We start from the raw sequence: 13,445 nt of genomic DNA, 5'->3' as shown, positions 1-13,445 counted from the left end.
GCACCCCCTCCCCCATCGCACCCCCTTCCCCCATCGCACCCCCTTCCCCCCATCGCACCCCTTTCCCCCATCGCACCCCCTTCCCCCATCGCACCCCCTTCCCCCATCGCACCCCTTTCCCCCCATCGCACCCCCTTCCTCCCATCGCACCCCCTCCCCCCATCGCACACCTTTCCCCCCATCACACTCCAGGTCCAGCCCCCCCTCACTTGGACCCTTTCTGTACAGATCAGGTCACATGAAATCCTTCCCAAAGGGGAGGTGTTGCGACTTTGCAGCGCCCGTCACTGAAATACCTGCTCAGAAGGCTCACGATACAGAAACAGAGGCACCCCTTGTTTATTCAGATGCTCCTCTCCCTCAGCACCGGGGCCCCCGTCTGTGGGAATCACAACCCAGGTTTGGAACATGGGACTAGTCACTCTGAGCAGAGTTTGGTGGCATCACTTTTTTAAAAAATGTTTGCTGATGTCACCTGGGCACGTCTCTCAGTGTCCTGGTGGCAATGGGGGCTCCGCGTGCCACTCGCAGGGTGACGGGACCACATCGTGTGCCTTCTGCAGCTTCTCCCCACAGATATTGGTCCACCCTCCACCACATCTCACTGGTCAACCACTGCTGCCTGGTTTAGTAAAACCTTCTGAAAACAGGTCCCACTTCCTGGGACGTCCTCCAAGGTCAGTGGACAAAATACTAAACATCAGGGCACCTGGTTAACACCAGCCCCCCCCCCCCCCACACACACACAGGGCTCGGGGGACCTGCTTCCTCTGAAACAGACATTCAGTCGCTGGCGGGTTCATTCGCCTCAATTAGGCAAAGAGCGATGGGCTCGGGTTTAAAACACACACACTGTTCTGCTGATTAAAAGACGTGAGAGCAGAAGGTCGAGGTCCTGCAAACTGTGTGACACCATCCACTTCCCAGGAACAGACTGACCTTGGCCATACAGGGTGTCCCCAAAAACATATGCCCACTTTGAACAATTATAAAGTCGGTGTTTATCAACACAGTTCATTTTCAAAATTTAAAAGAATCTACAGAAATAAATTTTTTGTCAATCCCTGTTTTCCAACTGAGGACCCTTCTGGTCCAGGCCCTGCTGGTAACGCGAAGCAGCAGAATCGCCAACATCAGGAATGACTTCGTGCGGTGTTTGCGGGCCCTCAATGCGTCAACGGTTGCCTGTTTGTACCGTGAACTCCATCTCTTATGTGTCCCCGTAAAAAATGTCTAGAGGCCTTTAGGATAAATGCTCTTTGTTTAAAGCTTAGTCTGGCTTCACCCATTATTTCAAATCAGCCAAACCTGGAAAGGGGTGGAAATTAGTCATCAGCTGTTAAAGTGTGTGCACATTTTGGGGAGACCCTGCATTTTGATGCTCTTTTAGTCTAGGTCCAGAAGGAACTTCTGTTACGTGGACAGTGGAAAGAAATACCCTTTTTCTGATTTTACGGAGGAAATTCACCCTGAGCGGGACTCTGGGTCTCAGTTGGCTGGAAGGAGCGGCGCCGATTCCGATCACCTGACCTCTGCACGTCCAGTGGGGCTGGGAAAGAAGCAGAGCCGACAGTGAGCTGCGGCCGTCCGTCTACAGCGTCCCGTTTGTTTTTAAAGGAGTGTGACCCTGGGAGGCTGTTCAAGGTGCCACTTGTAAATCTCAGCACAGGACATTCATGGCGGGATTAAGAAGGACTCCTTCCTTCCTTAGGGAGCTGGCCGCACACCGTTACCGCTCCACCTTTCAATACTGAAGGAAAACATCAGGTTTACCTGCCCCAGGGCCTCAGCCGGGGTGTGGTCAGAAGGGCAGCCAGGACCCGGTGCACACACTGTCCAGAGTCCGACCTGAAGCGCGGCTCCGGATGAAAACCAAGGCTCCGGGCGGGTTTGGCCTGAGTTTCCCTTCCTAGGAGCAAGAGTTCCTGCTGCAGACAAGCGGGAGGGGTGGAGACTGAGAAGAAAAGACAAAGCTGCTCTTTTTGGGTTTAAAGGCAGCCGAAGAAAACGGGAGATTCCTCAGCAGCAGACCTGCGGGCGCCTGAGCGATGGGCCTGGTCACACCCGGTCCCGCCCCCAGGTGGTTAGCGAGGGTGCCGCCCGCCTCCCTCCCAGTTCTCAGGAGCCTCTTCAGGGCAGGCTCCGGGCACGGAGGAAAGACGAGCCCGGCCCCCTTGGCGGGTGGGAGAAAACGGTGACGCTGAAATAGTTCCCGCTGCGGCGAGCGTGACAGTCCTTGAGGCTTCCTCAGAGAAGCCGCGTTTGTCAGAGGCCTGTGTCAAGCTAAATGGACTTCCAGTGGCTGTATTTAGGCGGTAAATCAAGTAGAGAAACAAAGGGAGGCTTGTCGTTCCCCCGGGTGCTGCTTTATTGAATCATCAGCAAAGCCTCTTATCTCCGTTTTGCGGAGAGGCGATCGAGGCACCACGGGGCTAGTGAACGGGCCCGACGTTAAACGCAGGGAAACTGCAAAGCCGGGATCTGGGCAAAAGTCCGACTGCAACGTTCCTCCTTCATCCCCCCAGCCAAGGTGCTCCCGCCGCGGGAACACACCCAGGAAGCGGGTGGATCCGCCCCGTCCAAGGGTTAAGGTTCCCGGACTGTCCCTGTTCTTGACAACTCAATTTTCCTGCTTCTAAGTTAAAAAAACAAACTTCCTGGTGATCCACACTTTTTCACAGCGGGGCCGGCGTGGAGGAAGGACGGGGGCAGTCACTTGGATGTCGTTTGTTGTTTCCGGGGCTCTCGGTGCACCAACACCCTCACACGCACCCCCACTTGGTCTCTTCCGTCTCCCTGTGACATTTAGTCAGGGCGCCGACACTCAGGACGGTCAGCGCCCGAGGTCACTCCGCACAGGCGTTCCTCAGCTGTCCATTCCCCCGTCAGGAGCCTGCCCTGCGACTCCCTGCTGTGCTGTCCCCAGACCCAGCTCCACGTCCGTCTGGGGTACAGGGGCCTCTCTCCAGCCCAAGTGCCCTCACGGTCCCGCAGCCTCTGATGCTCTGTGTTCTGTTTAGGTCGGCGTCTGGAACTCTAACCGTGGGCTCAGCATGATGGGCGGTCGCAGAGGCGGGGCCCACGACGTCCCCGACGCGCTGGCCAACCGCACTCTCATCGTCACCACCATCCTCGTAAGTGGGCTGCGTGGGGTTTGGGGCGTCTCACCCAGGGTTCTCTTATCCAGACCCCAGCCTAGACCTCAAAGGACTCCTCAGCTGTCCTCTCCAGGCCAACCACTGCCCGCAGATTCTGGTTTTCATGGGGTTACTGAGAGCACGTGTCCCTATTTGAATGTCCCTATTGTTGTTGGTGGCGGGAACCACACCAGGTGTCTGGCCACTGGGGTCAGACGGGACCTGGGTTCAGCAACCTCGGTACCTGAGTCTGGCTAGGACAGAATTCAGAGCCAAGACTAAAACTATAAGGACATTTATTTATAAAACCACACAGGTGGAAGAAGTAATTTGTAGACGACGTGGGCTGAGGAAACAAGGTATAGAGGTAAAGGAAGGGCCCCTGGAGCTGGGGACTGAGGCAGGTAAAGGTGACACCCCTGGGAGGGGAGGAAAGGGGAAGGGGCAGGGAAGCCGTGTCCCCGGGAGGAACAGCGCTGGGTCCACCACCCTGAGGGTTTTAAGGGTGGAGATTTTAGGGGAAGGTCTCAGAATATTCAGCAGCTTTCCAGGTGGGTCCTTTCAGGTTGTGGTCTCCACTGATGGACTGGTCGGCGCCAGGGCAGGGGGTTATTAGTCAGTGCAGCTGGTCCTGGGTCAGCCGAGGCTGGTTCTGCTGCTTTTCTGGGCCTGGAGCTGAGATACAACTGGGGCCTAGATGCTATCTCCAGGGAGGAAAGGTCAGGGGTCCAAACCGCATGACCAGTGACGTGCTAGGGGAGGAAAGGCCGCCCTGGGGGGAGGTCCCGCCCTACAATTGTCCTTTGCTAGGCACCTGGGGCTTTCCGCCCTGGCGACCTTCTGTACCTGGCCGTGGTCCTGGCTCTGCTCGTGTCTGTCTAAGAGCCGACCACACTAAGATGGGATTGAATGATCAGCTTCCAACGACTTTCTGGAGATCAGCTCTGCTCCACCCACTCTCCAGCCGTCTCAGTTGGGGCCCCTTTGCTCTCCGGTGGCTGGTTGGCTTCCACCAAGCGAGGCTGTGGCAAGATGCCAGGAGAGTGGGGCCGACACGTGAGGAGATTTTTTCCCCTGCCTCCCGTTGGCTTTGTCGGAAACTCTCCTCCACGACCATGGCTCCTGTCCCAGGAGTGATCCATCTCCCAGACCCAGCTGCCCGGAACCCTAGGTGCATGCTTGCCCCACCCGCCCCGGCCCTGAGTGGTAGCACTTCCTAAGGTGGGTCCCTGGGGTCCACACCCCCACCCCCGTCCTGGGCTCCCTTTTCCCTGCTCGCTCCTTGGTGAATAGCCCCTGAACCTTCCACCCTTCAAAAGCCCAGGTAGGGGTGCTTCCCGCTTCCTGTTGGAACCCCGGCCACACACCCGTCCAGCCACTGTACCTGCACAGGTGTCCCCCTCCCCCTTCCCAGCCCCGACCCACGGGATAAAGGGCTGGAGTGGCCAAGTCTAAATTCTTTACTTTCGGACATTTCCACTTTTAGAGTCAGTCCCTAATGTCAGACCGATTTATTTCTAAAATCATTAACCTCTGAGACTTGTTCATCCAAAATAAAAACTGTTTTGTGTTTCTGGTGACTACTTCCCTGCCGCTGCCTCCTGGAAATGCAGAGTTTTCTGTTCCCATCAGCGTGTTTGAGGAGAAACCTAAATGGGTCTAAAATATCTGAGAAAAGTGCAATAATGAGGAGAAGTAAAAGGACAGGTCAGCGGTATGGTAACTAATAGAATTTTATGAAATTCTGATTAGTCCAGTGAGAATGGAGGTGGTAGGTCCATGGTAGTAAGAAAATGCCCATTTTTCGTAGAATCGGGGATTTATCATTTAGGTGCGTAAGCAAAGAATGGGCGGCTGTAAGATTTCAGGTGATTCAATTCAGAAAATGAACCTGATGATAAAAAAGACAGAAATACTCCTTAAGTAAGACACCCTGAAGGAAGCCAACCAAAAATGCATAACTAGTGAAACTGAGACCAACTTTGGCCGAGAGATAAGGGAATAAGAATTTTCAGGAACTTGAGGTACAAGGGGTTTTTAGCTGGTTTGGGTTTTCCTCCTGCCAGCAGGCGAAGCTCTCCGATGAAAGCCGGGGGGCGGCCGTGCGCTGGAAGTCCCCACGCCCCGCTCCGCCGGGCGGAGTGCACACGGGACAGGGCTCCGTCCCACCCTTTACTCAGGCGTCCTTTGGAGACAGGAGGGGGGAGGTAACACGTGGACTGTCCTGTTTCTGCAGAGCGTGGGAGGAGGTGGGTGACTGGTCCCGGCGCTCCCGTGTCTCAGAAATCCTTTTCAGATGCCGTATGGCACCTGGCCCTGGGGGGAGCTTGGGAATGAATCCCGCCTTCCGCCGTAACACGGCTCCCGTGTCCGGTTTGCGTCCTGCAGGAGGAACCCTACGTGATGTACAGGAAGTCGGACAAGCCGCTCTACGGGAACGACAGATTTGAAGGGTATTGCCTCGATCTCCTGAAGGAGTTGTCAAACATTTTGGGATTCATTTATGATGTGACACTCGTCCCCGACGGCAAATACGGAGCCCAGGACGACAGAGGAGAGTGGAACGGAATGGTCAAGGAACTGATAGATCACGTAAGCAAAAGTGCATCCTGCATACAGGGTTCAAATGTCCGCAAAACGCACAGTGAGAAGTGAAAGAAAAGAGAGAGAAAATGGTTGAGTCAGAAGAAATATTTCACTTTTTCTGAATCATAAAAATGGGTTTAAAAGTAGGAGGAAACCTGGAAGTAGTGTTTGCTTACTTGGAAGGGCAGGTGGGGGCACAAGGCTCTGGGGCGAGTGAACCTGAGCGATTCTCACGTTGAACGGAGACTTCTCCAGTTTGCAGCTCGGAGCAGAGTCACGACTTGCCAACCAGTTTCAGGATCACGTTGCTCATTCTGTGCTTTTCTCACGTGTTCTTTTCAAAGATGTCATTCTGCGGCGCTTTTGTTCATTTAGTTCCAGAATGTGCACATGCCTGGGTCTGTCTGTCTGTCTGTGTGTGTGCGCTTCTGTTTCCTAAAATGTACACTTTCAGCCCTGGCCGGTGTGGCTCAGCGGTAGAGCGTCGGCCACGCACCGAAGGCTCACGGGTTTGATTCCCCGCCAAGGGCACGTGCCTGGGTGGCAGGTTGGATCCCCGGCTCCAGTTGGGTTGGGGCACATTCGGGAGGCAACCAGTCGATGTGTCTCTCTCCTATCGATGATGTTTCTCTTTCTCCCTCCCTCCCTCCCTCCCTCCCTCCCTCCCTCCCTCCCTCCCTCCTACTCTCTAAAAATCAATGGAAAAAACATCCTCAGGTGAAGATTAACAACAAAAAAAATACACTTTTATGACAACAACTGTGTGAATCAGCCTGTGTCATAGCAGAGCCAGTTGTCACAGAAGCTTCCCGTGTGGGAAACATCTGGGGTTGAGAGTAAGAACCAGGAAAGGTCCAGGCACTTGCCAGGAAGCTAGGCCCTAAGAAATGACCTTGAACTTGCTCTTGCAGAGGGCTGACCTGGCCGTGGCCCCTCTCACCATCACCTACGTGCGGGAGACGGTCATCGACTTCTCCAAGCCCTTCATGACCCTGGGCATCAGCATTCTCTACCGAAAGCCCAACGGCACCAACCCTGGGGTCTTCTCCTTCCTCAACCCCCTGTCCCCCGACATCTGGATGTACGTGCTCCTCGCCTGCTTGGGGGTCAGCTGTGTGCTCTTCGTGATTGCGAGGTGAGTTCGAGAACCGCGGAACTCCGACCAAGACCTGGGTCGGCCTCGGTTGACCTGTAGGCTCTAGGGGTGGGCGCGGCTGAGGAACTCTAAAGTGGTGTCTTAGTTTTGCCTGTGTTCTGTTACGTCAAGGTCTCTCTCATAAAGGCGCAAATAAGTACCTCCTAATTCTTTGTGAAGGTGCTTGTAAAAGACTGTAAGAAAATAATTTTATATTAATATAATGTTATCAGTATTCCAGGCAAGATGGTTATGGACCCATTTCCCTGGGATTATGTTACAAGGAAAGCACTGGCTCGGCTGATAAATCTAAAATGTTTCAAGAAGAAAAGCACAATGCTGTCTGTGTATTTGAGCCTTGGGATATTCCACCGGCCAAGCAGGAAGGAGTTCGCTAGGAGTTAGTGCAGCAAACAGGAAACATTGGAATAAAACAAGATTGTGACATTCTCGGGAATAAAGAAAAAGGCCCTAAAATGTTTGTAAATTTTATTTTTTAAAAACATTAGAGAGATAAGAGAATTCTAGAAGTAACTGTGAAAGGAAACATTTCTTACACTAGAGTCTGGAGGCCTGAAATATTTGCGCTGCTGCCAATGACTCGGGTTAGGCTTTATTTTCTGAGATAACTCTATATTTAACTGTTCTGCTCTACACAGTTCTTCAAAGGGCCTCCGCACCTTTCCATAGATTATATTTTCTAAATACCTTTGATGCTGAATTTAAAGCAGCTATTTTATCTTTCTGCTGACTTGAACATTTGATATCCCTGGATAAGCCATGTAAAAAAAAAATAATTGCTTTTCCATGTCTCCCACTCGTTTTCAATCTTTTTCATCTTTCAGCAGAATGCGGTGAACTTTTTCCCTGATCAATTCTGGTTTCTCCTCCAGGAGTTTCTAAGAGAAATGGCTCTCCATGCCAGCTCTGTGTCGTTGCTCACTGTCTGGTTTTGATTAATGCCAGGTAACTCTTACCCTGATGTAATTACAAAGAAAGGTTAGAAAAATAGCCCAGGTGGGAAGGTCTTAGAGATTCAGGAGGAGACACAGTCACACTAACGGGAGGTGTGCTCCCAGGTGGGCGTTTGCACATCAGCAGGAAGCTAGTTTTTCTCCACATCTAGCAAAGTGTAACATTCCCAAATCCCAGATTGTTTTCCAAATTTCAGCCCAATGCTGAACTACCTTTAAATAACGACCAAAGCTCTCTTCCCGGACGTCTCACTCAGGAAGGAGTAGGTTGACAGTAGTGCTCCCGTGGGTGGTTTCATGCCGTAGATCTTTGGTTCTCAACCTGGAGAGACTTTGTCCCCCAGGGAGACGTTGGACAGCGTTCTGGAAACATTGTCTGGTTGTCGTAATTGAGGGTAGAGACGCTGCTGGCACCTAGCGGGTAGAGTCCAGGGGCCAGGGATGCTGCTAAACACCCTGCAAGACTTGGGGCAGCCCCTGCAACCCGGAGTCGCCCCCAGAGGTCAACAGCGCCGAGGAGAGGGGCCGTGCTGTGGCCGGTTAGAGATGCCGACCTAGATGTCGCACTTTAAGTGATAAGTCACTTACCTCTGGAGGAGCAGTTCTCGTTATTGGCTCCCAGCTGAAAGTCCTAGAGCCTAGAATGGCCAGCGAGTAAACGACGACCCGAAGGGGATGTGCCTCCCACGGTGAACGGGGAATCTCGCGTCGGCTCCTGCGGACGCCTCCCCCCTGGGCCCCACGCTGCTGGGTGATGTCAGGGACAGTGGAGGCCCCAGGCAGCGGAGGGCACAGAGGGGTGAGTCCCGCACCCCGTGGCTCTGCTCTGTCCTGGAGGCGGCAGAGATGCTGATCGTGTGAGAAACCCTGTCATGGTCACACCCCTGGGTCACAGCTAGTGGGAGAAAACGGGTCAGCAGCACCCAGGGGTCTCACAAACGCACGGGTCGAGGGTGCCCCTTTACACTTGACCCCCACTGTGCCTTTAAGTTGCCTGATTTTTGTCACCAGATTATGTCAAAATAGTATAACATTTCGTAGTTTCCCCTCCTTATTTTGTCTGTTTCTCTATCAGCTCTTGGGGACCCACATCCCTACATTTTCTGACTTCTTTCTGTTTCTATTAAGAAAGCAGCCTCCTCCCCCATCAGTACCCCCCCCCCCCCAGTTCTGCTCACCGACAGCACCGTTTACAGACAAGCTCTCCTCCGTTTACCTTGCTGTTCTGGTCACCACACGTCACTGTCCCCTGTGGCCCCAGAGCAAGTGGAGGTGTTTGCACAGGTGCGGACTTGGAGGCAGCCGGGTGGAGAAACAAAGAGGGTGCCCCCCCCCCCCGGGCACAGGCGCCTGTCCCCGCGTCCACTCTCAGCGGCATCGCCTTCTCCACACCTCGGACCCCATTCCTGCTGCTCTTCCTGAAGCCCCTAAGTAGGTTTTGGAGCAACTCCTGGTTGAGTAGGTTCCCCAGCCCCCCTCTACCTCCCACCTTCGTGGCTGAGACGTGGGCTCGGTCCCTCCACGCGGAGAAGCTCAGAGAGGCTCTGCCACCACCTTGCGATTAGCATTCCCATCAGGGACCCAGGAACGAAACAGTTAACCTTGTAATCGTCTCTCTCCAGGAGGCTTTGACTTTGTGCTCTGAAGTGTATCCTTTCAAGTCCTTTTAAAGAGGAAAACTGAAGCGTCCCTGGGTGTAGGCTAATGCGCTCGCTAGAGAGATGCTTAAAAATCACTTGCTGAACCGACTGGTTTATGAGGCTAAACGTCAGTGGCACAAACTCAAGGGAACTACGTAAAAGTCTCGGTTGCGCTGACTTGTCACAGGTGCGCACGCCGGTGTTTGGGTTTTGCGGTTGACATGTTTTCACATTATTTTTTGAAAAACATTTAACCCGAGAAATGATGCCTGTTATTATGAACACGCAATTTAAATAGACTAACAATCCAGATATAATCTCCGCGTATATCTTATGATACATGTTTGTGGTCTTAAATATAAGCATTTTTAAGTTAGTATCTGGCAAGAAGGGAAATCGAGAAGACCCGGGGCTGTCATGCTGTGGTTGTTACACAAACCCAGCCGGTGCAGAGGTTCGGGTAGAGCTCCCTCCTTTAAAGCTGGCAGATCTCCTGCCCTTGGTGAAGCCCAGCGTCCACTCCCAGCCGTCAAGAGTCCTCGATTAAAGATCCTCCGTATGATCATTTTGTGTCTCCCTGTAAACGCCAGGCAAAAGGAACCCTTACATTTTAATGTAAAGCTGCTCTTTCATGGGCAAGGTTTATTGTGGTTCCTTTTCATTCTCGCCCGAGGGTGTTTTTTCCAGTGACTTTTAGAGAGTGGGAAGGAGGGAGGGAGAGAAACGGATGAGAGAGACCCAGCGACTGGCTGCCTCCCACACTCGACCTGACTGGGGCCGGGGACTGAACCTGCAGCCCAGGTGTGTGCCCGGGACCAGGAATCGAACCTGGGACCCTTTGGAACTCGGGCTGACGTCTAACCGCTGGCCCACACGGCCAGGGCCATACGCAGGTTTGGACACAGGTTCCAAGCCCAGGTGTCCCCCTCTGTCACGTTGCTGAAGACCAGCATCGATCGGGGTCAGCAGCTCAGAACGTCGCTGGCGAAGTTCCCGTGTGAGACTCTCCCCTGGACCTTCGGAGGCCGGCAGTCCTCAGGCAGGTTTTGGGAATTTCAGGCTGAAATTCCTACATCTGGGCGCAGGGAGCCTGTTGCACCTACAGGGCTGTGTCTGGAAGGGCAGCACTGTGGGGCCTTCAGAGAGGGAGGTGGTGAGCTCTCCGGCCTTCACCCATCAGAGCCTCCGTGGGGAGAAATGCCGACACCAGGGCGCGTGGCTGCCGGGTTTACGGCCTGTTTGGAAAAACTCCTCCTGAATGCATAAGCCTCCTCATGTACTGCAATTAATATTTTTAAGTGACGGTACAGGCGGCGATGGTATTGTTCGAGCAACGGCATCTTTCGTCCGCGTATTGCTTCAATTAGTAGGTTCATTAACATGGGTGTTCATTTCCTCCGCTCAGCCCACTTCTCTGGTTAGGAGAGTGTATAAATTCAAAACTTAATTATGGTGCTGAAACAGTAATTAAAATGTGTTGGCCTGGCATTGTCGCTTAATTTCACAGGAACCTACCTCACTGTGCCCTGCAGCTGTGGGCAAGGGGTCGGTGCCATCAAGTGGGGTAACTGGTGAGGCTTCACCCCCCCCAACACTTGATGAGCAGAGTTTGTACCTTCCAGGAGTCTGGGGCTTAGAAGATGGCTTTTCTTTTTTCTTTCTTTTTTTTTAATAATATGTTTTTTATTGATTTTAGAGAGAGAGGGAGAGAGACAGAGAAACATCAGCGAGAGCGATACATGGATCGGCTGCCTCCTGCACGCCCCCTCCTGGGCATGGAGCCTGAAACCCGGGCATGTGCCCTGATCCAGAGTCGAACCGGTGACCTCGTGGTGCAGGGACAGTGCTCAACCACTGAGCCACACCGGCTGGCGAGGTGGCTTTTCACTAAGAGGAGCTGTCTGCCCAGCTCCCTGTGCGTGATTCACACTGTGCCCTGCCCTTTCCTATCGATGACAGAGTCTCCTGAACCCCGCTCGCCCCCAGTGCCCAGCCTGCGGTTTGCCTGGTGGCTGGGGAGCACTCGTGCGTCCCCCGGTGCGATGGTGTTTCGGGGTAACGCCAACACTCCTGCTCATGCGCTGAGCCTCTGTGCCGAGAGCTCCTGCGTTTTAAATCATCTCCGGATCACTCTGTGCAGCGTTTGCTGATGTCTCTGGAACCATAAGTGCCCCTTGGCAAGATAGAAGAACCTATTAAGTCCCCCAGATTTTTATGTTAACACACTTCAGAAACATCTGGAGTCTCTCCTTAAAGCTAAGGAAACTGAGGCCAGAGATGTTAAGTGCCTCGTTCAAGGCCGACTTCCTAACCAGGGTTGGCGATCAAGTGACCACAGTCCATCCTGAAAACAGTTAAGGTAACAGCAGCTGAAGAGGGGCTCTGGCCGGTGTGGTGCAGTTGGCTGGGCGTCGTCCAAGCACCAAAAGGCCGCCAGTTCGATTCCCATCAGGGCACGTGCCTGGGTTGTGGCTCCATCCCCAGCGGGGGCAGCTGATCAGTGTTACGCTCTCGCATCGACATTACTCTCCCTCTCGCTTCTTCTCTCTCTCAAAATCAATAAAAAAATCTTTAAAAAAAACAAACACCCGAAGAGGGCTTCTGAACCTGACGCTCTGCGGTGGGACGTGCTGTGGAGTTGGCACTAATGACCCCCTCCGCCTGGTGGGGACACTTTGAAGCTTAAGCTCTGTCTCTTCATATAAGGATTGTGACTTTTATTTATATGAACTGCCCCAAAATACTAATCACTCCAAAACCCAGACCTTCCTTTTGTTCACTAATTTTGCTCAGCCTTGCAGCTCCGTGGATGCGCTGTAAACTCACCAGACCGCGTAGGTCCCTTTTAAGCTTCTGTCCACGGACGCCCTTGAAGGCAGGTCCCCTCGTCCTCGAATCTCCCGCACACGGCGTCCCCACGCTGTAGCTGGTGCGACCACTGTGTGTCCCTGGCGTGGCTACTTGGTGGGGCGAACACTGGGAGCGAGTGAACCTTTCTTTATGGTCCATTTAGTTCCGTAAAATGAAAATGAGTCGGCTCAGAAGAGCCCGGCAGACGTGGGTCTGAGGACCTAGAATGAGAAGTTGGGTGAGTTGAATCGCCTGACGGCCCTTTGCGGCTGGCCGGCCGTGAGCGTGGCCGCCGTTCGGGGTGACGCTGGGTTTTCCGCATCGCTCAGCGGGTGTCTTTCTCTGACGTTGATGGACTGTCTCTGTTGACCACAGGTTCACGCCCTACGAGTGGTATAACCCCCACCCCTGCAACCCCGACTCGGACGTGGTGGAGAACAATTTTACTTTGCTGAACAGTTTCTGGTTCGGAGTTGGAGCCCTCATGCAGCAAGGTACCTCGGCCGCCCCCCCACGCCCCACGGTCTGCGGACGGGCTTCCGCGCGGTAAACTCCACGGGCGCAGAGGCCGGGCTCAGGGGCTGTCGTGGGAATTAAAATATAGACCCCGACTTCCTGGGCAGTTCCAGACATAGCAGAGCCAAAAGTGCGGCCCAAGGGAACTTCTTTGCTGTGTGTCTGAAATAAGGCTTCTCTCAAGCAATGAATGCAAATTTTCCTAGAGGGGAGTCGAAAAAAAAGCACCTGAGAAATTGTTTGCAGATTTGCCTGGACGGAGGTACCAGTCTCCTCCTTTCAGCCGTAACCCCGCCAGTCAGGGGTTTGAGAGGAGTGGAGCTGGTGCCTTTGAAAATTAAGTTGACTGAACAGTCTTCCTAAAACCGTCACCTAATTTCCACTCCGACAGACCGACTGGGAGTCATCTCAGCTCCCAGGGGACTTTCTCCGAAGCTCCCTCACCGGGTAGAGCAACAGCCACCGGGAGGGGTTGGGAGATGAAACTCCAACCATAGAAATACAACGTATTTTACACATTTTGATAATCGGGGGGATTTTTATGTTGTTGGAAGGGGGAGAAGTGAGTTGTTTCAACCTTTGGAGGAAATCTAGCTCTTTCGTGGGT

At 53.3% G+C, this 13,445-nt stretch overlaps 1 protein-coding gene across 2 annotated transcripts in view; it reads left to right on the top strand.

Annotated features, from left to right (window-relative positions):
* The window catches only part of GRIK1 (glutamate ionotropic receptor kainate type subunit 1), a gene marked incomplete at its 3' end in the record, with an annotated part of 189,967 nt that overhangs the window by 150,453 nt on the left and 26,069 nt on the right, over window positions 1–13,445 (top strand). For both annotated transcript variants that reach the window (XM_081138307.1, XM_081138306.1), the window contains exons 9-12: window positions 3,021–3,134; window positions 5,526–5,729; window positions 6,635–6,858; window positions 12,698–12,816. In XM_081138307.1, coding sequence (XP_080994433.1) covers window positions 3,021–3,134; window positions 5,526–5,729; window positions 6,635–6,858; window positions 12,698–12,816 — 661 coding nt within the window. The remainder of the gene's footprint in view (window positions 1–3,020; window positions 3,135–5,525; window positions 5,730–6,634; window positions 6,859–12,697; window positions 12,817–13,445) is intronic.

Source organism: Miniopterus schreibersii (assembly GCF_964146895.1).
Source record: "Miniopterus schreibersii genome assembly, chromosome: 5".
NCBI classification, from domain to species: Eukaryota; Metazoa; Chordata; class Mammalia; order Chiroptera; family Miniopteridae; genus Miniopterus; species Miniopterus schreibersii.
The sequence above is the reverse complement of the archived record's forward strand: the minus strand, read 5'-3'. Positions and strand labels throughout refer to the sequence as shown.